We start from the raw sequence: 15,841 nt of genomic DNA on the forward strand, positions 1-15,841 counted from the left end.
GCATTTTACCTTCTTCTCTAAATCACCACACTCTACTATGCCAATGTCAGTCTGATCTCTTTACCCATTCTTATGTTGAGCCTCCTTTCAGAAACCTGATCCAACCCCCCTTATTTCTCCCTATGCCCAACCCCAAAAGAACACTCTCCCACTTCTTTGCACGCCTGGGCCACTCCCTCTCCAACCTCCACCTTTCCAAGAAGGTACTTGTTTTTGAAGCATTTCAGCTATGAAGACCACCCACCATGGGGCTTGCTTATTGTTCTCATTCCATACTGTACCGCACCAACTTGTATCTTTAGATTGTAAGCTCCTCAGAGAAAGGATTTTCCTCTTTGTTTAGTGCAATCAACCTATTGTAAAGAACTGTGTATACTTATAGACTACCACTAATGCGGTTCTTCCTGGGTTTCACTGGAATTATCCACTGAGTCATGTGACTTCACCTGGGCATCATTTTCCGTCTCCTGAATTATTTGGGGCCCTCTTCCAAATTTTTTAAAGAAAAAAATCAGCACTTTCTGCTTCCAAGAGTGCTGTCAGCTACACATTCGAATGTACATGCTTCTTCCTGCTTTATTCTATTTCTTACAGATAACAGTATCAAATTAAAAACCTTCCAAGAGGCTGCTACAAAGGTAAAACACAAAGCCATTTTCCTTCTGACTAACCTACAGATAATCTTATTCATTCCTGCTGTACAGAAAAAAATTACACTGGTTCACTTGGAATCGAGTATATTCTAGCTATCATTAGTTACAGTGATGTATCAGCGGAATGATGTTGGCTAAAAAAGTAAAGTCATTGATTTCCCTAGAACAAGCAGAGGATAAACAAACCTTAAGATACACAGAGTTACTGAATAATAAATCCCAGTCTTCAATTAATGCAAATATTTAATTACTTGAAGTAAACTTTTAAAATCATAATGCATTCGAGGATAAACAGATCAGATGGTACATAAATTCTTGTGTGAAACCAAGAATCAGATATAATCCAAAATCCTAACCTCAGAAATTGGATTCATAAGTATCAATATGGAAAGGAAAAGATGAGATTTCTTATGTATTTATTGAACAAACTTGTCTCAAAGTTTGTACTAAAGAATTTTCTCAAAAAATATTCCCTGATTATAAATGCTGTTCCCAGGTCTAAGCAACAGTAAAAAGACCCAAATGTAGGCAACAGAGGAGGGAGAAGCAAGCACACTAAGATAATCCATAAACTATGATTGTCAAACCAGTTCTTTCTTCTTTCTCTAGGAAAATCTAGTCCATGTCATTGAAGCATTTCATCCAAGACCCCTATTTCATCCAATTCATGGGCAATAGTCTTCCCTTCTATCCCACTAGAACTTCTGTCTTATGCTCAATTATCTGGATGAATCAGAACATCTAACCCTTGCTCTTTGTGTATACAGACAAAGATGGACACCTTCTAAACTCTGTACCTGACATTTGCAAGTAGTCTTAAAGGAAAGTTCCAAAGAAGAGCGTATGGTAGTAGTAGAATTGGAGGGATACAAACATGAATTATTCTAGCATCCAAAGTACATTTCTGTATTAACCATACCTCTGAGTGATAACAAAAATGAAGACAAATTGCTTGAAAATGATGACTCCATAGCCAAAAGATAAGTTCATATCTGTAGCTACATAAAGAGTATATTCCATAGAGAAACAGAGCCCATATTGAGATCTTTGCACAAAGAATGTTAAACTTCTTTTATCAATACCTGGAATTGTAAACATATCAGGACAGGTCTCGGAGATTCCACCACCACTGCCCCTTAGTAAGGATTTCAGAAATGTGTGTCTAAAAAAATAAAATACGATATGACAGGTAAAGTCAAGATGATTAAAATTTGGATTATTAAAATGATATCTTGACTATCTACAATGGGTTTAGTATGAAAGTGCAGCTTCTGTTCACAATGCTTTGCAGTGTCCCTCCAGGCAGAATTAAATGTGTAATATTTTCTTCGTTATGAAAACATTGCTGTTAAGCAGTTAACATAGTATCTGCTGGGATGAAGTTAGAATATCTTTTCAGTTATAAAGAAAGAGGTATGGACTATAGTAAGTCTTTAATGTATACCAGATGATAATCTTTTACTTCCTAAAAGAAATACATTGGGTTAAGATGATTTAACACTGAATACTCAGGATCATACAAGCAATACTATTTTGAAAAGAGAGATTTCAGTGAATGCTCAACCTTGGAGTTCAGCTGGCTAAACAAATGTTAACTGTGGGCTATCATACGTGACCAACCAAGGTTGGTTTCCATCCCCTTTAATTACTAAATTATTTGCCGCACACCCTTTAAATAGTAAAGAGACATAGCTTAACTAGTTTCTTCTAAGTCCAGCAGGATCTTCCAGGACTTTCTCACAGGCTACATTCAGAAAAATGAGAAAATCAAAAGGACCAGGAGACTAACAAACACTGGGAAAGAGAAAAGGGACTAATGCTAAATACAGGTAAGAGTTCATCACTAATTGATCTTCCCTCAACCAATCCTCCCATTTCTTTGGTTTGAGTAGAAATTTTTCTTCTAATTGGCATGTTGCTAGAAATCACATTCCCAACCCATAGAAACAGAAAGTAAGAGAGCTCACCTCATGCTATGGTAAATTAGCAACTGATCACAACCTAGCAGTAAAGAGGAAAGGTTATAAAAGCAAACCCCTCACATCTCTTCCCCAGTTGAATTCTCTTCTTCCCTCCACAAAGCAGACACAAAACCAGATATTTGTATTATAAACTAGCTGTTACTGAATCAAGGCCAGAAAAAATAAACATTCGCTTGTATAGGTTTACATGGTAATGTAGTCCACTGTAGTCAATGCAACAAAGCACCATAACTATAAAGCGTCCAGGAGGGGATGGAAAGATCTTTGTCTTTGTAATAGGATTTTACTTGAATAAAAGGAAAAATGACCTGTGAAAGTCCTAAACACAGAAATGACTAAGAAGGAGGTTACAGAATTTCATTCCCAGGGGCTCTTTATTTATTTTTAAAATTTATTTACTTGTTTTATTTATTTTTGGCTGTGTTGGGTCTTTGTTGCTATGCGCGGGCTTTCTCTAGTTGCAGTGAGCAGGGGGCTACTCTTTGTTGTGGTGCACGGGCTTCTCATTGCGGTGGCTTCTCTTGTTGCAGAGTACGGGCTCTAGGCGCACGGGCTTCAGGAGTTGTGGCTCAGCAGGCTCTAAAGCGCAGGCTCAGTAGTTGTGGCGCACGGGCTTAGTTGCTCCGTGGCATGTGGGATCTTCCTGGACCAGGGCTCGAACCCGTGTCTCCCCTGCATTGGCAGGCAGATCCTTAACCACTGCGCCAAGGGCCCTTTAAAAATAAGATATTCATCTTTCAAGAAAGGTTTAGGTAGAGTTGAACCTAGAAGAAGGAAGAGGGAAGAGACCTCTCCAAACCCATGCAGTGCTATAACACTAAAAGGGGCCTAAAATAACATAAAAGAGAATAACATAAAATAAAATAACATAACATAAATAAAATAAAATAAAATTTCTCCAGGCTAAAAAAAATAAAATAAAAAGGGTCTCAATTTCAGTGCATTCCACAAATGGAATAAGATAAATGTGCCACTTATAATTACTAACGTGATCTATCCACAGATCCTGACTTTTGCTATTTGATGCCCACCAAGCACCACTTGGTAGTTCTTCTAATATATAAAGAATGCAATTATCAGTCTTTTGGCTGGGAATACTTGGAACAAAATGGGAGGGAGGAGGAAAAGTCCTGGTTAATAGGAACAAATTACACATTACATACGCTATAAAGTCTTTAGAGTCACTTCTTTAAGAAAAAGATAAATTATATAAGAGAAAGGGTTTTTTACTTCATCCATTCTTCTGACAGAAGTGATAGCCCCTTCCCCTCCAAAAAAAAAGACAAAGGAAGAAAGAAAGAGAGAAAGAAGGAAAAGAAAGGAAGGGAAGGGAAGGAAAAGAAAGGAAAGGGAGAAAGGAAGGAAGGAAGCAAGCAAGCAAGGAAGGAAGCAAGGAAAAGGGAGGGAGGGAGGGAGGGAGGAAGGAAGGAAAAGGGAGGGAGGGAGGGAGGGAGGGAAGGAGAAAGGAAGAAAACAGAAACCTCAGTGAGAGGAATAGTTTCTAATAGGACACATTATTTAGCTTTTGAAAAACAGTGGTTTTCAGGGACTAATATCCTATTAGACCTTATGTCAACAGGGATTTATCTACATTGCTTGTATATAGTTCAGTGTTCTTAGAGAATCTAGGGATTCTTCACCTGTCTCTGTGCTTCAAGAGGTCTGTATCAGCTCCTGTCCTGCAGCCAGGAAAAGACTAATCAAGGCATAGCAGGCACCTCTGGTCCTACTTCAGAGCCACTCTAAACCTGTGTCTTTCTCTGTCCTGCCTACTCTACCCAATGACCTAGTATCCTAGGCCAGTCTTACATTCACTGATTAGCCTCCCATCCAAGTGCTTACTTATTTTAGCTTATACAACAAACTAATATGGGTACTGTTTCAAGCACTTTACAAATATCAACACATTTAATCATCAACACAACCTTATGAGGGAAGTTCTATTATCCTCACTATACAGATTATAAAAACTTAGATTTGGAGAAGGTTAATTGACTGACCCAAAGACCATGCTGCAAGTAAGTGGTGGAGCAGTGATTAGAACCCAGGCAGCTCAAGAGACCATGCTTATAACCACTATACTGTGCTATCTTCACAAAGGAGACAAATGATGGTTGTTGGCTTACCAATTATCCTCGATTCCCTGCTTTTCCTTTTTTTAAATGTGCAATAATGTTAAAGCTATAATTCTTTAAAGGCAGCCATCATTACTGTTCCTAACTTTGTTTACACGATGCATACTTACAACATAACACATAACAGGGCTTTTTAGCACAGCCCTTAGCAATAAAGCTTTGCACACTCTTGGGGATGGGCAGGAATAGAACTTTGCAAATCATCTTATTTCTTGTCCCTTTATCTAATCAACTCTCTTTTATAAACAGAAGGGTGTGGTTTTCATTCCCAACTATTTTTCTATTATAGGTTTAACAGGTGTTTCTCTAGATCCTATTAGCCTGAGGGCTAAAATCGAGGTATCTGGATCACATTGAAGGCAACAAGAAACATCAAGTCCCTCCCCTCAACTCCTAGAAGTCTAGGTTTTCTCATTTTCTCCTGGGCCAAGCAGGATCTCATCTGTATCTGCTAACTGCTCCCCCCAACCACAGGGTGAGCTAAGCAACTTCCCACCTTCAGTCTCCTCCAAGGGGCTACTTCTTACACTTGCCCTCCTTACCAGCATGGCAGCTGTTGCATTGACTGCTGTTAGCCTGTCAGTTCCAGGGCTCTGCCAGTCTCATTTGGCCTTCTACTTTTCCAAATCAGTGTCTCCCCCAATAATCCTAACCACCACCCTCCTACATTTTGAGCTACCCAGTTACTAAAACTAGAAAGAGAAGACAGTCTTTTTTTTTTTAATTTAATTTTATTTATTTATGTTTTACTGCACTGGGTCTTCATTGCTGCACGCAAGCGTTTTCTAGTTGCGGTGAACGGGGGCTACTCTTTGTTGCGATGCACGGGCTTCTCATTGCGGTGGCTTCTCTTGTTTTGGAGCATGGGCTCCAGGCACGCGGGCTTCTGTAGTTGCGGCACGCGGGCTCAGTAGGTGTGGCTCACGGGATCTAGAGCACAGGCTCAATAGTTGTGGCGCACTGGCTTAGCTGATCTGTGGCATGTGGGATCTTCCCAAACCAGGGATCAAACCCGTGTCCCCTGCATTTAGCAGGCGGATTCTTAACCACTGCGCCACCAGGGAATCCCTGAGAAGACAGTCTTAATTCTTTCCGTTCCTCTACCTCCATATCCAATCCAGCAGCAAGCCCTGTTGGCTCTATCTTCATTCATAACCCAAATCCTTCCACTTCTCTCATTCTCCATTGTTACCACCCTAACTAGTCTCCCTGCTTCCACTTGACCTCCTACAATCTATTGTCCACTCTGCAGACAGTAACTCTGCTAAAGCACAATCTGCTCAGTTGCACTCCTCCTTAAAATCCTCCAATGGCCTCCCACTGTGCTCAGAATAAAATCCACTTTCCTTACCATGGCCTATAAATGCCACTCTGAATGATCTGGCCTCTGCTGACATCTCACTCCACTCATGTTTTTCCTTTGGTTCCTAAGAAAGGCCACATTCTGCCTAATCTCAGGACTTATGAACTCGTCTTTTCCTTCACCTGGAATACTCTCTCTCCTAGCTCTTTTTCTAACTAAATCCACCTCATCTATAAGTCTCAGTTTAAATGCTATCTCCTCAGAGGTCTTCTAACCATCCTATCATAAATATCCTTACCATCGTTATTATCTTTATCTTACTACCCTGTTTATTTCTTTCCTCATATTTGTTACCATCTGACAATTTTTAAGCTATTTTTGAAATTTACTGCCCCTCCCTCCCCAGTACAGCTGCAAGCTCGAAGAGAGTAGGGACTATTTCTTTTTTTTTTAATTTATTTATTTATTTATTTATTTATTTTTGGCTGTGTTGGGTCTTTGTTTCTGTGCGAGGGCTTTCTCTAGTTGCAGCAAGCGGGGGCCACTCTTCATCGTGGTGCGCGGGCCTCTCACTATCACAGCCTCTCTTGTTGTGGAGCACAGGCTCCAGACGCGCAGGCTCAGTAGTTGTGGCTCACGGGCCTAGTTGCTCTGCGGCATGTGGGATCTTCCCAGACCAGGGCTCGAACCCGTGTCCCCTGCATTGGCAGGCAGATTCTCAACCACTGCGCCACCAGGGAAGCCCTGGGACTATTTCTATTCATCACTGTAGCTCCAGTGCCTAGACCCTCAGAGCATGTTTTTGGGAGTGAGGAAACAGCTGCCCATTGCAGTGCATGGAGGAGCCTCTGCTAGTGTTAGACCTCTTACTGAATCTTGGGCCTTCCTGAGGTCGCACTCCAGAGTGCAGTAATGGACATCAATTTCCTTCCACTTGTGGCCTCAGCAGTACCAAGTATTTCCCCTCACTCCATTTCTAGAAGCTAGGAAAATATGGTGGCTACATTTCTTCCCACCATCCAGAAGCTAGTGCCTCTATTCAACTTCTTTCTTCTGGTACCAAGAGAGGGGAGAAGAATTCCCTTTTGCCTGAGAAAACCTTCATCTTTTCCTATCTGCATACCCTTGCAGGAGTTAAGACTTCTCTCCTCTCACTCCAAAACACCTTTGCTTCCACTGCAAGCCAGGTTTTATATGCCCAAGACTCCAATTTGTACCCACTTTTCTGCTCTGGAAAAGAGTCCACTGGAAGTCACAGAAGATGTTTTTGTGGGCTTGAAAAAAATCAAATCATAATAGAAGTCTGTAGAACTCCACCATTTCCCTTAATGAAATTACATCCAAGAAGAAAACTATATGTAGGAAAACAGAAGTTCGGGTTGGTAGGGGTGGTTAAACTTCAGACAGTCGTAATCTCTATGTAGAAAATCTCCCTAAATTACCAACCTTAAGACTATCTGGGTATGATTTCACTAATGGAGCCGGCCAGTTTCCTTAAAAGGCCTACTTACAACATTTCCATGGCAACCTGGAGCAAACATGACTTCTTGCTTAGTGTTTGCATAAAGGAGAGGCAGCTACAATGCAAACAATGGGAGAGACAGAACAAGAAAAAGAGAGAGACTAGAGACAGAATGAGAGGGGAGGCAGAGAACGGAAGAGACAGAAAATGAGAGAGAACAAGAGACAGAATGAAAGCAAGAGAATGAGAGAAAAGATAGAATGAGGTGGGGGAAGAAAGGAAGGAGGGAGGGAGGAGTGGAGGATATTGGTTTGCAGAATTTAGCTTTTATGGCTGAACGTTTTGGGGGCAGTCGATATTTTGGAACACTGATGAGATAAGTCAACTCCATTAGTGAGGCTTTTAGTATTTTATTTGTGGGGTCTCTTCCTTCTTAATGAGCAAAGAATAGACTGCTTTGATGCTCCAGAGCGCAAGAGAGCCAAAGTAAAAAGATTTTGGAGCTCAAAGCCATGTATTTGTTTTTTTTTTCCTTTGTGATAGTTCTGATTAAAGGTTAGTTAATGGAAGACAGGAGGCAGAATCATTAGCTGGCAAGATCACCAATCTCAAATAGTATTAACTATAAGAACTGCTGTTCTGATCTATTAGTGCAGTGGCTTCCAAACCTTTCTATCAAAGGTAATTTCGTTCTATTTTCCCCCAAAGGACACCATTTTTGAAAGGTTTAATCTCCTAGAAAAATGGCATTTATTAATTAATCATTCTTTAGATTTTATCAATTGAAAACATATAGCTACCCATCAGAACTGTGATCAGTGTGAGATAATGAGTGTTATCACAAGTTGACAGAATTCCAAGGCAAAGCATAGAAACTGGACATGCTAATTAGCATGTGAAAACTGCTCTGCAATCCCCATTCCTGCCCTTCACAGACTCCAGATGAATTCAGTGTGATCTAAACAATCCCATATAGGTCTTCAGTGAAAAAAAAATAAGTGATAGGGAAATACATCTTTCTATTTATTGAAAAATTATCCAAAAGTCCAAATCAGAGAGCAAGAGGAGCTAGCTGCAGGGTTGGCACTATCTGGACACCACTTTAGGCAGACAGACAGGAAAAAAATATGTGCTCTAGAGTAGGCAGACCTGGGGTGGGGGGAAGGGGAGTGACTGCCAAATTCTATGACAAGAATATACCAGCTTGTACCCTTAGGCAAGTTATTAAGTTTCAAGTTTTTTTATCAGAAAATGGGGATGATATCACCTACTTTAAAACACCATTATGAGAATCAGATGAGATGTATATAAAGCTCCCAGCGACACTACTCCCCCCAACCCCCGATCCTTATTACTCTAAACCACAATATCTTTTTCCTTAGCCTCTAATATACCCTTTTCTCAAAGATAACCTGCAGGCTGGTAAAACCAATGGGTGGATACCATTCAGGAGTCCAGGTGAACTGGACCATAGTCCATAGTACTTCTCTAGCTTCTTGTGTTCTTTCACCAAAGTCTTATCTAACATGTAATCTTTAATTACCTGTTTCCCCTGTTGATCTTCTATGTACAAAGATATGCTGGAGTATCTTTATAACATTGCCTTTAAGAGTTCATGCAGTACAGACATGCATTAGATAGCAGTGCTCTGACCAAAGATTACAGTAATAATTCTAATGATAAGCCTTACGGGAGGCACAGGGTTTCAGAGTCAGACACCCTGGTTAGAATTCCATATCTACCCTGTTTTGCTATATAATCTTGGAAAAGATGATTCATCTTTTTTAGCCTCAGTTTCCTCTTCTGTAAAACTGGAATATAGTATCTACTTCCTAATGTTTCTGTAAGGATTAAATGAGATAATACATGTAAATGGTGTAGCACAATGCCTGGCACACAGATATTCAATAACAGGTTGTCAGTTTTATTATAATATCATCTTGGTATGATAAAGAATATTACAGTATATCACCAATGCACTGTTCTCCTGACAGAGCATATCATTCATACAAGGAAGGCTTGAGGGCTCAAAGCAGGGTACGAAGTTAACAGGAAGTATCTACTTGCTTTCTTCATCAAATATTACTGATACTACATCACTTGTGCCCAGGTAAGTAATTAAAATTCTCTTATAACACCAGAATAAGATTCTGGGAACACTATATAACAGTCTCTAAATCTGGTGTCCCATTAAATGTCTCCATCTCACGTAGCATGAAGTTTAAGTTCATTGATTCAGACCAGATGGAAATGCAATACATTTCCAAAATTAGCCACCTTAACTATTGCCAGGTCTTTATAATATATAAACAGCCATGGATATTCTGCTAATGCCTGGGAACTGAACACATCCACCTAGCTAGGGTGAATTACTTTAAGACTTAATGTGAGCAGTTAACTCTATCTTTGGTTATACCTCAATTTTTTAAAATCACACAATTTGGGTTTCCCTGGTGGCACAGTGGTTAAGAATCTGCCTCCCAATGCAGGAGACACGGGTTAGAGCCCTGGTCTGGAAAGATCTCACATGCCATGGAGCAACTAAGTCCATGTGCCACAATTACTGATCCTGTGCTCTAGAGCCCGCACACCACAACTACTTAAGCCCACGTGCTCTAAGGCCCACATGCCACAACTACTGAGCCTGCGTGCTGCAACTACTGAAGCCCATGTGCCTAGAGCCTGTGCTCTGTAACAAGAGAAGCCAACACAATGAGAAGCCCATGCACCGCAACAAAGAGTAGTCCCCGCTCACCACAACTAGAGAAAGCCCATGCACAGCAACAAAAATCCAGCACAGCCAAAAGAAAAAAAAAGTAAAGGAAGTTATCATAACAAGCCATCAAATATGGAATCTAACTAAATAGATATAAATTATTTTTTAAGAAAAGGAGAACAGCCAAACAAAAACTCTAGAGTTGAAAAGTACAATAATGTGAAGTGAAAAATTCACTAGAGGGGCTCAATAATAGATTTGACTGGCAGAAGAAAGAATCAGTGAACTTGAGGAAAGAGGAGCAGATTATGCAATCCAAAGAACAGAGAGAATGAAGAAAAATGAACAAAGCCTCAGAGCAATGCAGGGCTCCATTAAAAACACCAACATATACGTTTCTCTCAGAAGAAGAGAGAAAAAAGGGGCAGAAAAAGTATTTGAAGAAATAATGACTGAATACTTCCCAAATTTGGTGAAAAACATTAACCTCCACACACATGAATTCAAGTTCAACTCTAAGATAAACATAAGAGATCCAAACCCAAGCAAATCATAGCAAAAATGCTGAAAGACAAAGTTAAAACGTTAAAAGTGGCAAGAGAAAAACAACTCATCACATCCAAGGGAACCCAATAAATTTAACAGCTGAAGTCCCATCAAAGAAATGGAGGCCAAAAGACATTAGGATATTTTCAAAGTGATGAAAGAAAAGAAAAACTGTCAACAAAGAACCTTCTATCCAGAAAAACTATCTTTCAAAACTGAAGGTGAAATAAAGACATTCCCAGAAAACACACTGAAAGAATTCATTGCTAGCAGACCTGCCTTATAAAAAACACTAAAAGAAGTTATTCAAGATGAAAGAAAGCGCCCCCTGATGGTGATTTGATCCCACAACAAAAAAACACAGAGCACTGGTAAAGGTAATTATATGATTATAAATGATAATAAAGTATACATTTTTCTCCTTTAACTAATTTAATTGTATGAAACAACATGTATATTATTCAATTGTTGGGAATATAACATATAGAAATATAATAAATTTGACAATAACGTCACCAGAAAGGTAGTCAAGAACAAGCTGTATTGAAGTAAGGAAATGACACCAGATGGTAATTTAATCTATAGGAAAAAATGAAGTGAACCAGAATGGTAGTAGGAAGCTTAATATAACAAATTCTATAAACATATACTTGCTCTCTTTTATTTTTTCTGTTTTTTAAGCAATATAAATTATATAAGGTATAAATATAATAATGGGTTGTTGGGTTTGTAACATATATAGATGTAGTATGTAAAATAACAATAGCACAGAAGGGGATATGGGTGAAGTGTCTATATCTCACAGGAATTAAATTAGTAAAAATGGATTATGGTAAATTAAGATGTATATGGTAAGCTCTAGAGTAACAAATGGGAAAGTTAACTCAAAAATAGTGAAAAATTCATAAAAGTAATTAAAATGTTATACTAGAAAATATCCATTTAATGTAAAAGAAAGCATCAAAGGACAAACAGAGGGGAAAGAAACAAGACATACAGAAAACAAAAAGTAAAGTGATAGGTGTAAATCCAACTACACCAATAAAATTAAATATGAATGGTTTAAACAATCCACTCAAAAGTCAGAGATTATCAGATTGTATTAAAAATAAGATTCAAGTAAATGCTGCCTAGAGAGCGTACATATACTTTAGATTCAAAGTTATAAATTAATTAAAAATAGAAGAATGGGGACTTCCCTGGTAGTGCAGTGGCTAAGAATCTGCCTGCCAGTGCAGGGGACATGGGTTCGATCACTGGTCCAGGAAGATCCCACATGCCACGGAGCAACTAAGCCCGTGCACCACAACTACTGAGCCTGCACTCTAGAGCCTGTGTGCCACAACAACTGAGCTCATGCACCACAACTACTGAAGCCCACGTGCTCTAGGGCCCGTGTGCCACAACTACTGAGCCTGCGTGCTGCAACGACTGAAGCCCATGCACATAGAGCCTGTGCTCCGCAACAAGAGAAGCCATCACAATGAGAAGCCCACGCACCACAAAAAAGAGTAGCCCCCGCTCGCCACAACTAGAGAAAGCCCACGTGCAGCAATGAAGACGCAATGCAGCCAAAAATTTTTTTAATAAATAATTAAATAATTAAAAAGCAATGACAAAATTAAAAAAATAAAAGAATGGAAAACAATATATCATGCAAATAGCAACCAAAGAAAGTTTAAGTCGCTATATTAATATCAAACAAAATAAACTTTAGAACAAAAAATTTACATTGCTAGAGATAAACATGGATATTATATAACAATAAAAGGGCCAATCCATCAGGAAGACATAATTATAAACCATCTGTGTACCTAAAAACAGGGCCCCTAAATACATGAAGCAAAATCTGACAGAATTAAAGGGAGAAATAGACAATTCATCAATAATAGCCAACCTCAATACCCCATTTTCAATAATTATTAAAACAACTAGGCAGAAGATCAACAAGGATATAGAAGGATAGAGAATAATTGAACAAAACTATAAACCAAATAAACCTTAACAGGCAGAATATACATTCTTCTCAAGAGTACACGGGACATCTCTAGGTTAGACTATATATTAGGCCATAAAATAAGCCTCAATAAATTTAAAAGGACATGTATCATACAAAGTATGTTCTCTGACTACAATGGAATGAAATTAGAAATCAATAGAGAAGTAAATTTGGGAAAGGCACAAATATGTGGACATTAAAAATACACTTCTTTTAACCCATGGGGCAATAAAGAAATCACAACGGAAATTACAGAATTTTGAAATGTATAAAAATGAAAACACAGCATATCAAAACTTATGGGATGCAGCTAAAACAATGCTTAGAGGGAAATTTATAGCTGTAAGTGCCTACATTAAAAAAGATCTCAAATCAATAACCTTCTACCTTAAGACACTAGAAACAGAAGAGTAAACTAAACCCAAAGCAAGCAGAAGAAAGGAAATAGTAAAAATTAGAATGGAGATTAATGAGGTAGTGAATAGAGAAAATCAAAGGAGAATAAACAATAGAGAAAATCAATAAAACCAAAAGTTGGTTATTTGAAAAGATCTAAAAAATTGAGAACCTTTAGCTAGACTAACAACGCGAAACAAAGACAATAATCAAATTAGTAGAATCTGGAAAGAAATGAGGGACACCACTACTGACCTTATAGAAATGAAAAATAGAACTTCTAGAGATTAAAAATATATCTAAAATGAAAATACTGGATGGGACTAACAAGAGATTAGACACTGCAGGAAAAGATATATAAACTAAAAGACTAAGCAATAAAAACCATCCAAATAAAGCGCAGAAAGAAAAATGACTAAAAATAAAAGAAATGAACAGATCATGGGGCTCCCAGAAGGAGATAAAGGCAGAAAAAACAATGGCCAAAAATTTACCAATTTATTAAAAATGATAAGCTTTAAAATTCAAGAAGGTCAATAAATCTCAAGCAGGCTGAAACACAAAGAGAACCACACTAACGCATCCATAATCTAAGTCCTTTAAACTAGTGATAAAGAAAAAAATGCTAAAAAGCATCCAAATTAAAGGCATATTATATAGAGGAAGAAATGTAAGAATGATCACAGACATCTCATCAGAAACTACACTATTTAGAAGAAAGTAGAGTGACATCTCTAAAGAGATGAAAGAAAAATCTGTCAACCTGGAATTTTTTACCCAGTGAAACTGTCTTTCAAAATTGAGTGCTAAATAAAGACTTTTTCAGGCAAACAAAAGCTGAAAGAATCCATCTCCAGCAGATCTACACTGTAAGAAATTTTAAATGAAGATTTTCAGGCAAAGAAAAATGATACCAGAAGCAAACTTCGATTTATATAAAGGAATAGAGTGCCATAGGCTTTCCCTGGTGGCGCAGTGGTTGAGAGTCCGCCTGCTGATGCAGGGGACGCGGGTTCGTGCCCCGGTCCGGGAAGATCCCACATGCCGTGGAGCGGCTGGGCCCGTGAGCCATGGCTGCTGAGCCTGCGCGTCCGGAGCCTGTGCTCCGCAACGGGAGAGGCCACAACAGTGAGAGGCCCACGTACTGCCAAAAAAAAAAAGAAAAAAAGAAAAAAAAAAGAATGCCATAAATGGTAAATATAAAAGACATTTTATCATTCAAAAAAGAAAACTCCTTAAAAGATAAATGACTGTTTAAAGCAAAAATAATAACAATGCATTGCAAGGTTTATAGCACACATAGACGTATAACAACAATAGCACAAAGGATGGGAGGGGCAAAATAAGAGTATATATTTGTATGGTTCTTACACTATATGTGAAGTAACAATATTATTTTGAGGAAGACTGTAATAAGTGCAACCATCAAAAACAAAGACATATAGCTAATAAGCCAAGAGTAGAGATAAGTGAACTCATAAAAATTCAACTCCTCCAAAAGAAGGCAGGAAGAGAAGGAAAAAGGAATTAGAGAACAGATGGAACAAAATGGAATCCAAATAGCAAAATCGTAGATTCAAACCCAAATATAGCCACAATTACAAATATAGCTAAAAATTATCTAAACATTCAAATTAAAAGCCTTATATTGTCAGGTTGGATTTAAAAAGCACAAGCAAACTATTTGCTGCTTGAAATATAAATAGTTTACAAATGAAAGGACAAGTTCCAGTTGGAGCGCAAATGAAGTAAGCTCACTATAGCCTATCTCTCCTGTTAATACTACTAAAAATGATGGACAAAACACAAAAATTAAGTGCCTGAAGACTGAAAAGTAACCAAAAGCAGGTAGATTGTGAAAGGGAGTTAAAACTTAGAGAAGTAGCCTGCATCAAAGTGATGTCCCATATTTTTTTTCTCCTGCAGATTTTCTGAGGGTGGATCCCAGTTGTGGAACTGCACAGCAGAGCAGTGGCATGATTGGTGAAAGTTCCAGTAGGAATCCTGTATTACAGGGCAGAGTAACCGAAAAAAGGACTACTAGGAGCCAAAGAGTGTGGGGGTAATTCTGTTGGGTTTTTGTTTGGTTTTTTTCTAGCAGTTTGCTCAGTCGTGGAGTTGTTTGACAGTGGTGACTTGTGTGAACAGCTAAAAAGCCAAGAGACACCATGTCTTTCTGGCCAGAGGAACCAGGAAAGAGGGTATCTGTTGCCTCAGGAATGGGCTAATGAAGGATATTCTATACAGGAGAGAGCTGGAGAAAAGGATCCTCTAATTCTGCGAATGAACCCACACGAGTCCTGTACTCATCTTTAAGCTGTGCATGTGCAGGAAAGACCCAAAGGATCACAACGAAAGCTTTCAAGAATGAACTAAGATATAAACTACCACCCAACACTCAGACAAACACCTGAGGGGCACAAGCATGGAACAGAAATAAAACAGTAAACTAATGACTTGGAAAACTAAACTGAAATTAGAACTCCAATCCACAGAAGGCAGGACAGAACTCGTGGTCTGAACCTATCCTGGTTAAGTATCTTCCAAAAATTCATCTAGAGGATTATAGTGTGACCCACCGTTTATACAATATAACATTCACAATGTCTAGAATACAATCCAAAATTACTCAACATACAAAGAACCAGG

The 15,841-nt window shown here is 38.6% G+C and overlaps 1 protein-coding gene across 2 annotated transcripts in view; it reads right to left on the reverse strand.

Moving 5' to 3' along the window:
* Positions 1-15,841, reverse strand: part of EDA (ectodysplasin A) — a 295,752-nt gene that overhangs the window by 181,349 nt on the left and 98,562 nt on the right. Inside the window, exon 2 of one of the 2 annotated variants that reach the window (XM_060137663.1) lies at positions 3,263-3,348. The exons of the other annotated variant lie outside the window; for it this stretch is intronic. Coding sequence (XP_059993646.1) covers positions 3,328-3,348 — 21 coding nt within the window. The 3' untranslated portion in view covers positions 3,263-3,327. Of the gene's footprint in view, positions 1-3,262; positions 3,349-15,841 lie in introns of those variants that run through there. 2 annotated transcript variants of the gene reach the window in all.

The sequence above is a fragment of the Lagenorhynchus albirostris genome, chromosome X (assembly GCF_949774975.1).
Source record: "Lagenorhynchus albirostris chromosome X, mLagAlb1.1, whole genome shotgun sequence".
NCBI classification, from domain to species: Eukaryota; Metazoa; Chordata; class Mammalia; order Artiodactyla; family Delphinidae; genus Lagenorhynchus; species Lagenorhynchus albirostris.